Below are 16,714 nucleotides of genomic sequence, written 5' to 3' on the forward strand. Positions count from 1 at the left end.
TAACCTGTGGGTGTGGTAAGAGCTATATTGGGAGAACCATTCGTGCATTAAAGATACGCATAATGGAGCATGTAAGATCAATAAAAAATCAAGATCTGAGTTCCCCAGTTGCAAGACACTTCGTTGAGTGCCCATTGGGTACATTGGATTCATTCACATTTTGTGGTGTTGAGCATGTTCTCCTACCCATCAGACGCGGTGATCGCCAGAACATTTTAAATAAGAAAGAAATGTTCTGGATTTTCATCATGGACACTTTAGTGCCCAATGGCATAAATGTCGAATGGGAGATTAAACATTTCTTTAAATAAGACCTTGCTTGTGAATATCATACCACCACTATCCTTATTTTTGCAACATTGTCCCATTCATTATGAGCTGTAGAGATTGATGTAGTTTTTTGATACATCTTCCAGGTTTATTCATAGCTTTAATATAACTTTTCTCCTCTAGATGGAGCTAGAGGTCAATATGCTACTCATATTTATGTAGCAAACTATCACTTACAATTTAATGACTGTTGGTGCAGTCTTTTAGAGTTCTATGATCATATTTCATACTGTGATGCCTTTTATATGTCCTCTTCTTATCTCATATCTTGTTATGCTTTGCATATTATACAATTTGTTTAGTGTGTATTTCAATTAGAATGGCTGTATTGCGATCTTCATTAATGTCAGCCATTACTAGTGAGATACAGATATAATGTTTGCATGTGTAACACTTCTACCAATAATGGTTATTTGAATGTACATCAAACATTTTATCCATCTAATAACACACAAATATGCACATATTTGGATCATTCTGTTGATAACCTTAGTTGTAAATTATATATTAGTTATTTTCATTATTGAAAAATTCCCTTCATTATTAGATGACATCCATTAATATTCTCATACAATTAGATTTCAATATTTACTAATGGCAGTTGTTGTCCCCATTCCCCCACTTGGTTTTAACAATTCTTTACACTTATGTTTTTTTCATTATGTTTTTTTGTATATCCGTTTGCACATTTTATTATTATTTTGTTATATTTGTTTAGTTTTTACTTTTTGTAATGTTAAGTTTTTTACTTGTTTATGTTTATCATATTATTAATGCTGCTGTTGTTGTAGTTTCTATTTGATTAGTTTAGCTTATATCGGGGTGGCTGTACTGTGCACCGGTGTTTGGGATTTCCTCAATCGATTCTTGTGGGAGTTCCTCACATACGGTGGGACTGCGTCACTTCCGGTTAGGCTTGGTATTTAAATGTGCAGCATACCGAGAGTTATCACTCTTTGACAAAGCCCCGTAGGGGCGAAACGCGTTAGAGTTACTGCGGGGGACCTTCCCTTTTTAATTCATATTGGCATATGGCTACATAAATAAGTTTTTAACCCAGCGCAGTCCAGCCTTCTCTCTCTTTTTTTGCCGAGCGGTGCCCGCTGTCCCTTCTTCCCATCCAGTGAGAAGCCTTCTCCTGGGTTGCGCGAGACATCAGGTAAGGAGGGAGTGCACCATTACAAACAGGTGTTCTACGAGTATTTGTATTCCTTTTATCGTGTTCCCCTACGGCAATTAGCTGCAGCTACCGTACACCTGAGTGAAGTAATCGGCGCCTAAGGCAGCACGTCTCCTGCCACAGTGCCTCACGGCTTAGCAGTTGCGCTGCTGTTCATTGCCATTTGCTCTATAGGTGAGTCTGCATTAGGCTGTAGCCTAAAGTGGTGCCCTACTATTTAAGATTATTGCTGGCTTTATCTCCCACATCACAACGTGTGTACATATAGCAACTTTAAGTGGAATCTGATCCTGTGCAGTTCTATATTTGTGTTAAGCTTTCCCACCTGGCAGCTCCTGCAGCATAATGGTGGTGTGATACAGTAGCTATCTCGTTCTGCTATACAGGTCAGTCCCAGAGCTATTTCCCTGCACTGAGTGTGGTTGATGCTGGCTTCATTACCTTTTTCCTGGCGATTTTCGGGACTGTTGATTGAGCTGAAACCTCCAGTGGAGAACTATAAACTCGATGGTCGCCAGCCTTATCTGACCATCTAAGGACTCACCTTTCCTGCTTGACTGAATAGCTGATGTCGTAGCCCACCTGCGAGAGTCTCCTATCGTCTGCGGTAACATTATGCTGGTTTATGCATAAACATGACTAAAAGATCTTTTATTCCTGTACGTGTGATACTCACCTTTTGTCTGCACCAATACATTATTTTGCATAATACACCATGAGTTGTGCACTTTTTCCTCTTGTTTTTCTACTAAAACACGAATGCATGCCATCGTACTCTCCGTTATTAATTACTGCAACATTTTTCATCTGTCCTCCCTGCCTCATACACAGGGATTCCAGTTTTCGATGTGTATTTTTTTAAATCTCTAAAATCATTGTTTATTTAATTAAGTTGTTTTTGTTTTATTCAAAAATCAGTGTTTACAATGAAAGTGAATCGACACACATTTGAATATGGTGTTTAGCTGTGCACTTAGTTTTAGTTTCCATACTCCCCTTGTGTTGCCTTTGTCTCTTACCTATGGCTGAGCTGCTATCTACAAGAGGTAGAACATTATAGAGTTTATAGCATTAGCAATATGACACGTTATCAGATTAACCTCTTTGTATTTCTGACTTTTATATTATTCATTATATATCTTTGTATGACACTTCAAGCTATGTCAATAGAAAGTGTTAAGTGCCATACCCACAACTTTTTTGGGTACCACTTTTACCTGTGGTTCCCCCTGTGTGTTACAAACAACACACTCAAACTGCCCCTGTCAGGTTCCTCTCCATTGTGCCATGGACATGTGACTTATGATGGACATAGGATCAGCCAATAATCAAGGCTGTGGAAGAGGTGGGACTTAGGAGAGAGGAGCCTTTAAGACGAGTTGGCAGGGCACGTGTGAGTCAGATCTACACAAGCCTGCATGCTTCAGGCTTGACCAAGTGTGAACTGGGGCCAGTCTGTGTCCTGATAAGAGAGAGCAGGCATTGACTGGAAGCAGAGCAGTATATCATGCTGGGAGGTCCAACAGATCATCACCTGGAAGCAGCATGGAGGAATGAGTCACAAGGTTCCCAAGTATCTATAAATATATATAAACTCAGTTATATTAAAAATGCCATTGTAGTTGTCGGACCACACACCACGTGTGGCATATCATCCAGAGATAAGGACTTGGGTCCCCACCGCAGCAACAGATATATCAGTCTGGCGTTTAGGAAATAGAAGGGTTACACCTGCCTTTGACATTATTATGCAAGTCACTGGTCTGGCTGTGATTAACGGCAACTTTTGGTATGACCTATTTATCATAACGTTATTTTTCTGCGCCAAAATAACAGAGTTTTGAGAATCTGAGATTTTGGGCTAGCACAGTGATTTGCAACTAGGGTTCCACAGCCACCAGGGATGGAGAGCTGGGACAACTCTCCCATGCTGTCCCAGGCCCAACGGCACAGCAGCACCTCACGTAGCAGTGACCCGGGGGGTCCCTAAATCAGCAGCAGCATGCGCCCGGTCACTGCTATCCTTCCTCTCCCTGCCTAAGTCAGCGCCGGAAGTCGCTTCAACTTCCAGCTGACATGATGGAGAGGAAGGATCAGGTAAGAGCGCACTGCTTAAAGTGTGTGTGTGTGTGTGAGAGGGGAGTGTGTGTGTAAGTAAGTGAGAGGGGAGAGTGTGTGTGTAAGTCAGAGGGGGAATGTGTGTGTGTAAGTGAGAGGGGAGAGCGTGTGTGTGCGGGAGAGTGGGAGGGGGAGAGACACGAGAGACAGGGCTAAAGGTTCCCCAGAATTTCGCAATCAAATTCTGGGGTCTCCTAACCAAAAAGGGGTTGAAAACCACTGGGCTAACTGTTCATTGGCATCTAAAATGCATATGAGTAAGCCTAAAGTCCAACAACAGTTATCAATACGCTATTTTACTGATTAACTCTAGGTTATCGTTATGTTAATCTCCTTAGTGGACAGGTGTAAGGAATATCCTTACGATAAATAGCCTTACTGAGCCTTGTGGATCAGGCACTATGTGCAGTGACAAGATACATCATCATATTGAAGTCTGGTTTTGCTTTATTAAAATTTCACACAATACATATAGTAGAAACAAATGATGTGATAACTGGACAACCAGTTCATACCTGCAGTAAATGCATTCATGTTCTTTTTAAGGCAATATGTTGCGAGTTTATCTGACAGTAAAGAGAAAAAACAAAACTTGCTTTGTACTGCAGTAGCAAACGAGGATGCAGAACAGTACATGTATTGAATTTCCAACTATCATATATGTAAATTACAAGATGAATGTTGTATTTTTCCTAAGTGTAAGCAAAAATTTATTTTTAAAATGTAAGAAAAACTGTTGCAATTAATATAATATCCATAGTCTAACATTTTAAGTTTGATTTTGCAAACAAAACAAAAATTTAAATGACTGTACAACACAAAGTTACAGATATTGTTTCCCTTGGTGCTGACCTAGTAAAGGCTTAAGAGCCTACAACAGGCCCTGTTTCGTGTACAGGTGTGGCGCATTGCAGCGGGAGATACCCAACACACCAGTGGGAGAAGCGGCCATTGTTTTGAATCAGCCTCTCAGGAGTAAGCCATGTGTTGTAATAACGTTGGCTACATCTGTAACCACATAAAAGGCAGGTGAGTACGTGGCTAAGAAGACAGCCTGAAAATGTGCGTCTGATAAATGAAAATGGAAGCATTATCCTGTATTAAGCACTCTTCCTAATATATCAACACTATGTTTTCATACATGTTGATGGAAATTCTGCCAGCTTTAAGAGAAGCAATCAGATTGCATTATAAGTGGGCAGGAAAATATCGTAAACATGTTCAGGTGTAATATGGTAACTTGCTTTGCACTAGCAATGTACATAGCCTGCCTTATGGTTGGAAGAAAATAGCTTCATGATTTTTGCCAATCAGGTGATCAATGAGTGACACAGTCTATGGGGAGCAGAATTTTCCATAGAAGAGAATGCTGTTTGTCTTGTTATGTCTTATAAAGAACAAGAAAGGGTGATCTGCCTCAAATGTAACATTAAAGAGGGCACTTCTGACCGCTGCAATTCCAGCCGTAGCAGCAGCGGCCTCTGTCCCCTCTTCATTAATTTCTACAAAGGATTTGTGAAACACTTGTGACAAGTAGAGCTTGCTTTTAGCTGATATGCCTTTAAGATCAGCTATCTCTGCATTGAAGAGGTCACTTAATCCCATGCTACTCAGAGATCCTTTCAGGTCATAGCTCTCTTCAAGGAGGATCCGGGGGAGATCCACCACCACTTTTGTCTTTTCCATCATATCTGCGCTGGTCCACTCTTTTAGCTTTTTGACGCTCATTTCTTTTTCTAGCTGTAATTGTTAAAGAAATTATTAAAAAAAAAAAAGATAATGAAAATGTAAAATTGAAATGTAAATACTTGAATGTATGAGCAATTCATTCATATTATAATATTTAAATATAACTTGGGGAAATATGACCACTCCATTTCTCTATTTTCCCCTACTGGCAGCACAAATTGGAGAATGCTCTTGTGCTTTTATATTTTAGACAAGCTAACAGAGAGGCAACCACCACCACTGACAGAGAGACATGGACACATTGGAACTCATATAGTATGGGTGTCTGCATTTATGTTTGGGGTGGGGGGGATGTAATAGGGCCTTAATCCCTGTCTAAAATGGCTTCAATAGAAAGCCTGTAATGGTCCGAGGAGTATAGCAGGGAGCTGGTTAATTGCTGCTACAAACAATTAACCAGTCTCCACCTGCCTCATCAGACAGGTAGAAAAGCCTCCTGCTTGAACTGCAGGAGATTTCTTAAAAACAGAGGGACTGTGCTGCCAGCAAGAGACTCACATGAACAGTTGTCTTGAGAACAGAAGAATTGCACTGCCAGCAAGACACCCTAAAACCAGACGCTCTACATCCAGGGCACAGCAGACCTTGGAACCGGCCAGAGGGTGGACCCCAATAGACACAACCCAGAAACTGACATAAAGGATCTCCTGCATTCAGCTACAGGTTCTGCTGCTGGCGGGGGGTGGGGAGGAGAGCTGGGAAAACTGTACCAGACTCAGCTGCCTGACGGCACACCATTCCAGACTCGGCAGCGCGATGGCACCCTACAGTATGCAGAGCTGACCAGCTCAGCAGTCGCCCAGTCACTGCAATTCTTTATCTCCCTCCTCCCGTCGGCACCGGAAGTCACATCTGACAAGAGGAGGGAGCCGGTGCAGTAGCGTAGGCCTCCTTGCCCCACTGTAAGTGGTGTGTGTGGGTTTGTGGGGGGGGGGGGGGAGTATGTGTGCAGAGGGGGAAGAGTCTGCGAGGGAGTGTTAGGGAGGGAGTGCGAAGGGGAAAGAGAGTGCGAGTGTATGGGAGGGAGTTTGAGGAGAGGGAGTGTAAGGGAGGGAGTATGTGGGGGAAGGAGTGTGAGGAGGGAGTAAGTGTGATGGGCAAGAGAGGGCAGAGAGTTTGTATGGGAAAGAGAATAGGGAGAGTGTGAGGGGGAAGGGTCAGAGGGAATGAGTGTGAGGGGGAAGAGAGGGAGTGAGTGTGAGGGGGAAGAGAGAGGGAGTGAGTGTGAGGGATAAGAGAGAGGGAGAGAATCTGACGGGGAAGAGAGAGGGAGTGAATCTGAGAGGGAAGAGAGGGATTGAATCTGAGGGGGAAGAGAGAGGGAGTGAATCTGAGGGGGAAGAGAAAGGGAGAAGAGGGAGGGGGATAGTGTGAGTGGTAAGAGATTGGAGGTGGGAGAGTTTGAGGGGAAAGAGAATGGGGAGAGTGTTAGAGGGAAGAAACAGAGGGAGAGGGAGTGTGAGGGGGGATAGAGAGGGGGGGAGACAGAAGAGGAAGCGATTGGAGAGGAAAAAGTTTGAGGGGGGAAGAGGTGAGATTGTGAGCTGGGATAGTGTGATGAGGGAAGAGAGAGAGGGGGAGTGAATGTGAGAGGGAAGATACAGAGGGTGAGTGAGTGTGAGTGGGGGAGAGGGATTGTGAGGGGGAAGGAGTGTGAGAGGGAAGAGAGAGGGAAGAGAGAGGAGGGAGAGACGGAAGAGGAAGAGATTGGGGGGGGGGAAGTTTGAGGGGGGAAGTGAGGGGAGTAGAGTGTGGGGGGAAGAGAGAGGAGGATGGAGTGTGAGGGGGAATAGAGAGGGGGATGGAGTGTGAGGGGGAATAGAGAGGGGGAGAGATGGAAGAGGAAGAGTTTGGAGGGTAGAAAGTTTGAGAGGGAAGAGATTGGATGGGGAGAGTGTGAGGGGTTAGAGGGGGAAGGAATGTGAGGGGGAAGAGATTTGAGGGGGAGAGTGTGAGGGGTTGGAGGGGAAAGGAATGTGAGGGGGAAGAGACAGAGGGGGAACGTGTGTGAGTGGGGAAGAGAGAGAGGGAGATGAGTGCGAGAGCGGAGAGAGGGAGGAGAATGCGAGGATGAAGAGAGAGAGAGGGAGGAGAGTTTGAGGGCAAAGAGAGGGAGGAGCATGCGAGGGTGAAGAGAGAGAGGGAGTGCAAGAGCAAAGAGAGAGAGAGGGAGGTGAATGCGAGGGAAAAGAGAGAGAGGGAGGTGAGTGCGATGGCAGAGAGGGAGGGGGAAGAGTGAGAGGGAGGAGAATGAGGGAAGAGAGAGGGAGGAGAGTGTGAGGGGAAGAGAGAGAGTGGAGAGTGCGAGGGCGAAGAGAGAGAGGGAGGAAAGTGCGAGGGCGAAGAGAGAGAGGGAGGAGAGTGACAGGGGGAAGAGAGGGAAGAGAGTATGAGGGCAAAGAGAGATGGGGAGGAGAGTGCCAGTGTGAAGAGAGAGAGGAGAGTGTGAGGGGAAAGAGAGAGAAGAAGGAGAGCGCGAGTGGTAGGAGGGAGGGAGTGTAAGAGGGAAATGGAATGTGAGGGGGAAGAGACAAATGGGAATGAGTGTGAGTGGGGATGAGAGAGGGAGAAAGTGTGAGGGCAAAGATAGAAGGAGGAGAGTGCGAGGCTGAAGAGAGGGAGGAGAATGCGAGTGTGAAGAGAGAGAGGGAGGAGAGTGCGAGGGCTGAGAGAGGGAGGAGAATGTGAGGGTGAAGAGAGAGGCAGGAGAGTGCCCGGGCAAAGAGAGAGAGAGAGGGCAGTGCAAGGGCAAAGAGAGGGAGGAGAGTGTGAGGGCGAAGAGAGAGGGAGAAGTGTGAGTGCGAAGAGAGAGAGGAGAGTGCCAGGGTGAAGAAAGAGAGGGAGGAGAGTGTGACAGGAAAGAGAGAGAAGAAGGAGATTGCGAGTTGGAAGAGGGAGGGAGTGTAAGAGGAAAAGAGACAGGGGGGGAATGAGTGTGAGTGGGAAGAGAGGGGAGGGAGTGTGAGTGGTGAAGAGAGAGAAGGAGGAGAGGGCAAAGAGAGAGAGGGATTGAGTGCAAGGGTGAAGAGAGAGAGGGAGGAAAATGCGAAGAGAGATAGGGAGGAGAGTGCGAGGGGGAAGAAAGAGAGAGAGAGAGGAACAAGTGTGAGTGGGGAAGAAAGAGGAGAGTGCGAGGGTGAAGAGAGAGGGTGAGGAGAGTGTGAGGGGGAAGAGAAGAAGGGCGGAGAGTGCGAGGGGGAAGAGGGAGGAAGTGTAAGAGGGAAAGAGAGATAGAGGAATGTGAGGGGGAAGTGACAGAGCGAGAACAAATGTGAGTGGGAGAGAGAGAGGGAGGGCATGTGGGAAAAAGAGAGGGAGGGAGTGTAAGGGGGGAAGTAAGAGGGAGGGAGTGTTAGAGGGAAAGAGAGAGGGAGTGTTAGAGGGGGAAGAGAGAGGAAGAAGAGTGGGATGGGTGAAAGAAACAGAGGGGAGGGAGCGTCAGGGGGGAACAGAGAGTGGTCGATTGAAGAGGAAAAGATTTGAGTGGGGAAGAAAGAAAGTGGGAGGGAATGTGAGGGGGAAGAGACGGGAGCGAGGAAATGTGAGGGGGAAGAGATAGGCAGGGTGTCTGTGGGAAAAAAGAGAGGGAGGGAGTGTTAGGGGGGATGAGAGAGGCAGGGAGTGTTGTGGGAAAGAGAGAGGGAGGTTGTCACGCTGCGCTCACCACAAACAGGACGGAAGACCGCGGGGCTGAGGTGGGGATTGATAGGCACCGACCCACAACCATGCAGTCCTGTCCGGAATGCGTAGTCCTAGTCGTACCGCGTCGTAGGGTTGGAGAGGTCAGGGTAGTCAGGGTACTTGCCGTGTTCCAGGGTTGGAGAGTCCGGGTAGGTAGAGTTTCGTAGCCAAGGTCCTGGGTAAATAGAAGGTAGAGTAGTCGAGTAACGAAGCCGGGGTCAAAGTGCTGGAGAGTGCAGAAATCCAAGTAACAGGCAGGGTCAAACAGGTCAGACAAAGTTCAAGACAAAACTAGACAGCAGCGGTGAGCACAATGCATAAACAGGAGTTTATGCTCAGCAATGAAGGACAGGCAGAAGCAGGTATATATGTGGGAAGGGTCCAATTACCTTGCAGGGGTGTGTAATGGTCCACCAATGGTGTCAGAGAGACACTGATCAAAAACAGCTTGCAATTAGGCTTTCCTGATGCTAGGTCTGGTTGCCGGGCAACCCACGCGCGTGCGCGATGCGCGTCGCGACGTGATGACGTCATGCGGTTTACTCAGCAAGTCTCCGCCTGTGGGAGGCTCCAGCAGCTCCCTCACGTTCTCCTGCTTCCTGGTTGCCGAGCAACCCGTGCGCGTGCGCGATGCGTCTCGCGGAGCTCCACCATCACGCCGCTGCGCCTGCACTGCCCTGGCAGTGCGTGGGCGCATGACTCTGCCCCGTGGTGCTTCCCTGAGTCGGTCTCCGCGCGGATCAGAGGCAAGTGTGACAGTATCCCCCCCTTGAGGGGAGACCTCCGGGCGAACCAGAGATGGTTTCTCAGGATGCCTACGGTGGAAGGCAGAGATGAGGCGGTTGGCATGTACCTGATGATGAGGAATCCACTCTCTCTCCTCTGGGCCATAGCCTCTCCAGTGTACAAGATATTGTAATCCTCCTCTGGATATTCTGGAGTTGAGAATGGTCTGAACCTCGTATTCTTGTTGGCCCTCTACCAGTATGGTTTGCGGAGGTTTAGATTGTCCTTTGGAGGATGAGTCTTGATGATAAGGTTTGAGAAGGGATGAGTGAAATACAGAAGGAATCCTCATATTTTTTGGCAGTTCAAGCCGATAGGCTACTGGGTTGATCCTTTTGGTGATGCGGAAAGGGCCGATAAAACGTGGTGCCAGTTTGGGTGAAGCTACCTTTAGCCGAATGTTTTTGGTAGATAACCAAACCCTTTGTCCTACAGAGTACCCTGGGACCTCTCTTCGGTGACGATCCGCTTGTCTCTTGTGTAATATACCAGCGTGCTGTAGATTCCGATGGATCTTCTGCCATAGGTCTTGTAAGTGGCGAATCCTGTCCTCTGCAGCCGGGACTCCAGACTTGGAGATGAGGGAAGGAAGTGCCGACGGATGGAAGCCATAGTTGACCATAAATGGTGACTGTCGGGATGATTCGTTCTGTAGATTATTGTGGGAGAATTCTGCCCATGGGAGAAGTTCCGCCCAGTCGTCCTGAGTGTCAGCGATAAAGCACCTCAAAAACTGTTCCAGAGACTGATTGGTGCGTTCCGTCTGTCCATTGGTCTGGGGGTGATATCCTGATGAAAAGTGTAGGGTAACGTCCAGATTTTTACAAAACGCCCTCCAGAACCGGGAGATGAACTGGGATCCTCTATCGGACACTATGACCTGAGGGGACCCATGCAACCTGAAGATCTCCCTGATGAAAACTTCGAATAACATTGGTGCAGTGGGTAAACCCTTCATAGGGATGAAGTGTGCCTTCCAGTAAGTGCCTCCACTCTTCCAAAGCCAGCTTGATAGCGAGGAGCTCCCGTTACCTACATCGTAATTCCTTTGGGCGGAGGAAAATTTCTTTGAAAAATATGCACAAGGATGAAGTGGAGCTTGAGGATTCTTTCTCTGTGAAAGTATAGCACCTGCTCCTACATCGGAGGCGTCGACCTCCAAAAAAAAAGGTAATGAAGGATCTGGATGGGTTAAGATGGGTGCTGAGGCGAATGCCGTCTTTATTCTCTCAAAAGCCTGGAGGGCCTTCTCAGTCCACTTTGTAGGATCAGCTCCCTTCTGTGTGAGTGCCGTGATGGGTGCTACTACCGATGAGAATCCCTGAATGAACCTCCGGTAGTAGTTAGCGAAACCGAGGAACCTTTGGATGGCCTTGAGGGAGAGGGGACAGGGCCATTCGAGTACCGCCTTGACCTTGGTAGGATCCATAGCAAGACCGGTATCCGATATGATGTAGCCGAGAAAAGAGGTGGATGTTTGATGGAAATGGCATTTCTCGAGCTTGGCATACAAATGGTTCTCTCTTAAACGCTGCAGGACTTGTTTGACATGCATCATATGTTCCGGCATGGATCTGGAAAAAATTAATATATCGTCCAGGTATACTATAACATGGTGGTCCAGAAGGTCTCTGAAAATGTTGTTGACAAAGTCTTGGAAGACCGCAGGAGCATTACACAATCCAAATGGCATGACCAGGTACTCGTAATGCCCGTCGCGAGTATTGAATGCTGTCTTCCATTCGTCTCCTTCTCTGATTCTAACCAGATTATAGGCTCCTCTGAGGTCCAGTTTGGTGAAGATCCTGGCTCCCTGGATTTTGTCGAACAGTTCGGCTATCAACGGAAGGGGGTAGCGGTTTTTTATGGTGAGTTTGTTGAGGCCCCGGTAATCAATGCAGGGTCTGAGGGTTCCGTCCTTTTTTTTGACGAAAAAAAATCCTGCCCCCGCAGGTGATGAAGATTTCTTAATGAACCCCCTCTGGAGATTCTCCTGAATATATGTTCTCATGGCCTGGGTCTCAGGAATAGATAGTGGGTATGACCCTCCTCTGGGAGGTATGGCCCCGGGTAGAAGATCGATAGGACAGTCGTACGTCCGATGTGGCGGAAGTACCTCTGCTTGACGTTTGTCAAAGACATCGCGGAAATCTTCGTATATCCCCGGCAGCCGTACCCTGTCAGGATCCGTGACCTCCATTCCTGCCACTGCCTTTGGAGCAGACATGCAATGTTCCAAGCAAAAAGAACTCCAACGAAGTGGTGTGGCCTCTGTCCAGTCAATGACAGGATTGTGGATCCGGAGCCACGGAAGTCCCAGAATGATGTTTGAGGAGGGGGTGTGAATGACATCAAAGGTTATAGTCTCGGAGTGAAAGTCGCTAGTCATGATGTTAAGGGGTATGGTTTGTAAGGAAATGATCGCGGGCTGCAAGGGTCGTCCGTCAATGGCTTCAAGACCTACCGGTCGATCTTTGGGTACCAACGGTATTTTATTCTTGAAGGCGAACTTTTGGTCCACGAAGTTTCCTCCTGACCCCGAGTCCAGAAAGGCCTGTGTCTGTACTGTGAAGGTCTCACCGGATATGGAGATAGGTAGATAAAACCTCGTAGAGGGTTGAGGAGGGCGAAGAGTAGCAGTACCCAGCGTGATCTTCCTTATACTCACTGGGCTTTGGCGTTTCCCGGCTTCAGTGGACAGTTGAATACCAGGTGGCCGTTATTGCCACAGTAGAGGCATAGTCCCGCTCGTCTTCTTCGTTGCCTCTCGATAGGCGAAAGGCTAGTCCCTCCCAGCTGCATGGGTTCATCTAGGGCAGGAGTTGTGGAGAGTAGAGGCCCTATGGTAGACAAAGAAGACGATTGTATACCTCGGGGGTGTTTGTTTCTCTCCATCCTTCTCTCTTGGAGGCGCTGGTCCATCCGGATGCACAGGTCTATCAGGTTCTCAAGTCCAGCGGGACGATCCAGAGCTGCTAATTCATCCTTCAACCATTCGGACAGGCCCTGCCAGAAGACTGCAGATAGAGCCACATCGTTCCAGCCGGTCTCGGCCGCCACCGTCCGGAAGTCCAGAGCATAACGAGCCACAGTACGGTCTCCCTGAGAAATATTAAGCAGAGTGGATGCAGCCGTAACCTTACGCCCTGGGGTGTCAAACACCTTTCTAAATTCGGTGATGAAGAGAGTAAGGTCAGAGGTCAAATCTGGGCGTGGCTCCCAGATAGGAGAAGCCCATGCCAGGGCGGCGTCAGTCAGCAGGGAGATTATGTATGCGACCTTAGTACGAGAAAGCGGAAAGCGAGAGGGCATTAGTTCAAACTGTATGAAACACTGGTTCAGAAACCCCCGACAACCGCTGGGATCCCCTGCATAACGGTTGGGCGCAGGTAGTCGTGGTTCGGAGGTAGGTGTGATAAGTGCAGGAGTGGCTGCGAGTGGAACGGGGTTGGTGGTAGATACTGTTAGACGTCTAACTTGTTCAGTCAGGGTATCCACGTCTTGTTTAAGTTGGGAAACTAGTTGTTCTTTTAGTGTAAATGAGCCGGTAAGTTGCCGGAAGCATTCCTCATGGGTGTCTAAGCGTCGGGCTACCTCAGCGGCGTCCATGTTTGTTGGGCTGAGCATATTGTCACGCTGCGCTCACCACAAACAGGACGGAAGACCGCGGGGCTGAGGTGGGGATTGATAGGCACCGACCCACAACCATGCAGTCCTGTCCGGAATGCGTAGTCCTAGTCGTACCGCGTCGTAGGGTTGGAGAGGTCAGGGTAGTCAGGGTACTTGCCGTGTTCCAGGGTTGGAGAGTCCGGGTAGGTAGAGTTTCGTAGCCAAGGTCCTGGGTAAATAGAAGGTAGAGTAGTCGAGTAACGAAGCCGGGGTCAAAGTGCTGGAGAGTGCAGAAATCCAAGTAACAGGCAGGGTCAAACAGGTCAGACAAAGTTCAAGACAAAACTAGACAGCAGCGGTGAGCACAATGCATAAACAGGAGTTTATGCTCAGCAATGAAGGACAGGCAGAAGCAGGTATATATGTGGGAAGGGTCCAATTACCTTGCAGGGGTGTGTACTGGTCCACCAATGGTGTCAGAGAGACACTGATCAAAAACAGCTTGCAATTAGGCTTTCCTGATGCTAGGTCTGGTTGCCGGGCAACCCGCGCGCGTGCGCGATGCGCGTCGCGACGTGATGACGTCATGCGGTTTACTCAGCAAGTCTCCGCCTGTGGGAGGCTCCAGCAGCTCCCTCACGTTCTCCTGCTTCCTGGTTGCCGAGCAACCCGTGCGCGTGCGCGATGCGTCTCGCGGAGCTCCGCCATCACGCCGCTGCGCCTGCACTGCCCTGGCAGTGCGTGGGCGCATGACTCTGCCCCGTGGTGCTTCCCTGAGTCGGTCTCCGCGCGGATCAGAGGCAAGTGTGACAGAGGTAGAGAGAGCATTAGGGGGGGGTGGGAGAGCATAAGGGGGAAGAGGGATGGTGTAGGGGAGAAGAGGGAAGGAGTGTAAGGGGGGAACCGAGAGGAGTGGAGAAGGGAGATAGGGTAGAGAAAGAGACGAGGGGGGGGGGGGAGTTGGGGTTCCCCAGAATTTCACAATCTAATTCTAGCTTTTCTAAACCAAAAAATGGTTGAAAATCACTGCCCTTGTGCATAACCTGGGGGTTGTCTATCAACCTAATGTGGTACTGTACATATAAAACAATTTAGCACATATTAGTAGGAATGGGTGCACCAAGGCTTGAGTCAATGGGGAGGCATGGCAGAGGCATGGCGGATGTGTCACCAGGCTGGTTCGCCCTCATTGGCTAAACCACTCACTAGACGCGGCCACTACACGAAGAAACCAAATTATTTGTCTTTTGAGAAATCTGCCGCACGGTTGCGCTTCATCACGCTTGCGCGATACGATGGCCGGCCCGTATCAGCTCCTGAATTTTGTTCGTGCAGCGCGCGAAATCGCGTACACCGTCGCACCTACTATAAACGCAGCCTAAATGAGCTGTTTCCAATGTCAGCACACAAGGGAAAGCATTCAATGTAAGGTTAGAAATTGGTACCTGCACTGCAGTGGGCTGTAAAGGTGCAGTAAAGTAAAGAAACAGAAACTATCCCTGTTCAAATCCACAACAGTGATAATACATATAAAAATGTGTCTCAGTGTTCGGATCAAACAAATGCGATCTGTATATCTTAATGAGCTGTTTCCCACAGCATTCAGTGTCAGCCAGTTAAGGAGGAAGTTCTCAATCAGCAGTTAGAAAGTGAATTTCTCAGCAGTAGCAGAGCTGCAGCGAGCTGTGTGGCACAGCATAACCTGCCAAAGTTAGTAGCAAATCCAATATAGATCCTTAGTAGTTGATCTGATCGGCTAGTTTCTGTTTCTTGACATAACGGCACCTTTATAGCATGCTGTAAGGGGGCTAAAGAATCACTTCGTCCCTACTAATATGTGCTATGTTGTTTTAAATGTATCATCTTAGGTTGATAGATAAATGTGCAAACCCCCAGGTTATGTCCTAGGGTATCATTGTCTGATATAATAACGAACACCAAAAAAGTGATATTAGGCGACGCTTTCACACAACATACAAGTGATTATTAGATTGAATTAATCAAGTGATAGATAAGTGAACAAATAAATGCTTGGGTGAATATTGCTAAAAAAAAATCTCTGGTAAGGACTTGTTTCCAAAAGTCCTCTACCTCAATCAACTCTCCACAAAATCCAGAAGGAGCAGGATCACGCAAGAGGAAAAAAGAAAATATATAGTGTGTGCTTTTTAAGAACACGGGTGGGGGGTATCTTGGTGGAATCTTGGCTCATATGTTAAAGTAAGTAGATAAATAAACAGCCTTCTTCTATAGATTAGTGTAGATGTTCTCTCAGAATAAGGGAAACATGGTAACTCACATTTGAGAGAAAATCTCTGCTTGACGTCACAATCAGAGCGGAGTCTCAGATCAGCACATTGGGAAGAGCCCGTGGGCAGTGCCAAGAATGGTCCCAGGGAATAGCCGCCGCTTTTGTGCAATATCACGAATGTATAGTCCACACTATCTTGTTCTTCAGTGGAGGAGGGGAAAGATAGAGATAGTGAGAGCAGGATAGTGTTGACTATATATTGACTATACATTCGTGATCTGGCACAAGCGATGGTTGTTCCCTGGGACCATTCCTGGCACTGCTGGTGGGTTCCCTCTGATACGCCGATCTGAGACCGTTCTCCGCTCTGATTGTGACGTCAAGCAAAGATTTTCTCTCAAATGCAAGTTACCATGTGTCCCTTATCATGAGGAAACATCTACACTCATCTATACAAGAAAAAAAAGTTTATGCCACAGTTGGAGAAGGCTGTTTATTTATCTACTTACTGTAAGTGGGCTAACATATGAGCCAAGATTCCACCAAGATAACCCCCATTTTCTTAAACAGTACACACTATATATTTTATTTTTTCCTTTTGGGTGATCCTGCTCCTTCTGGATTTTGTGGAGAGTTGATATAATAATGAAACAAGGCTGACAATGTTGTGATTATGACAGCTTTTAATCAGTATACAGACAGATAACCGTTACAAATTGCTTTTGATACATATATTCGCAGTTGCACTGATGCCTGACCTTACCTAGTCCTCTGCCTTCCCCTACTTTTTACCCGCATGCACCTGATTGTTGCTGTAATTTACCTGTCGTTGCTTAGCAACATGGTCCCACCCCGTCCCTGTTATTGTATGTTCACGCCTTTTTAGGGTATTGTGTTGTTCCTAGCAGGTATGTAATCCCTGAAGAAGGTCCCCCTGGAGACTGAAACATCAGGCCTGTGTGCATTTTGGACACAATAAACAAATCTTTTGCCCTACATTAGTGTTGTAG

At 47.4% G+C, this 16,714-nt stretch overlaps 1 protein-coding gene across 3 annotated transcripts in view; it reads right to left on the bottom strand.

Moving 5' to 3' along the window:
* Positions 1-4,057: 4,057 nt before the first annotated feature.
* Positions 4,058-16,714, bottom strand: part of LOC142487111 (serpin B10-like) — a 34,234-nt gene continuing 21,577 nt past the window's right edge. For all 3 annotated transcript variants that reach the window (XM_075585833.1, XM_075585834.1, XM_075585832.1), the window contains one exon: positions 4,058-5,368. In XM_075585833.1, the coding sequence (XP_075441948.1) occupies positions 4,964-5,368 (405 nt within the window). In that variant the 3' untranslated portion in view covers positions 4,058-4,963. The remainder of the gene's footprint in view (positions 5,369-16,714) is intronic.

The sequence above is a fragment of the Ascaphus truei genome, chromosome 2 (assembly GCF_040206685.1).
Source record: "Ascaphus truei isolate aAscTru1 chromosome 2, aAscTru1.hap1, whole genome shotgun sequence".
Taxonomy (NCBI): Eukaryota; Metazoa; Chordata; class Amphibia; order Anura; family Ascaphidae; genus Ascaphus; species Ascaphus truei.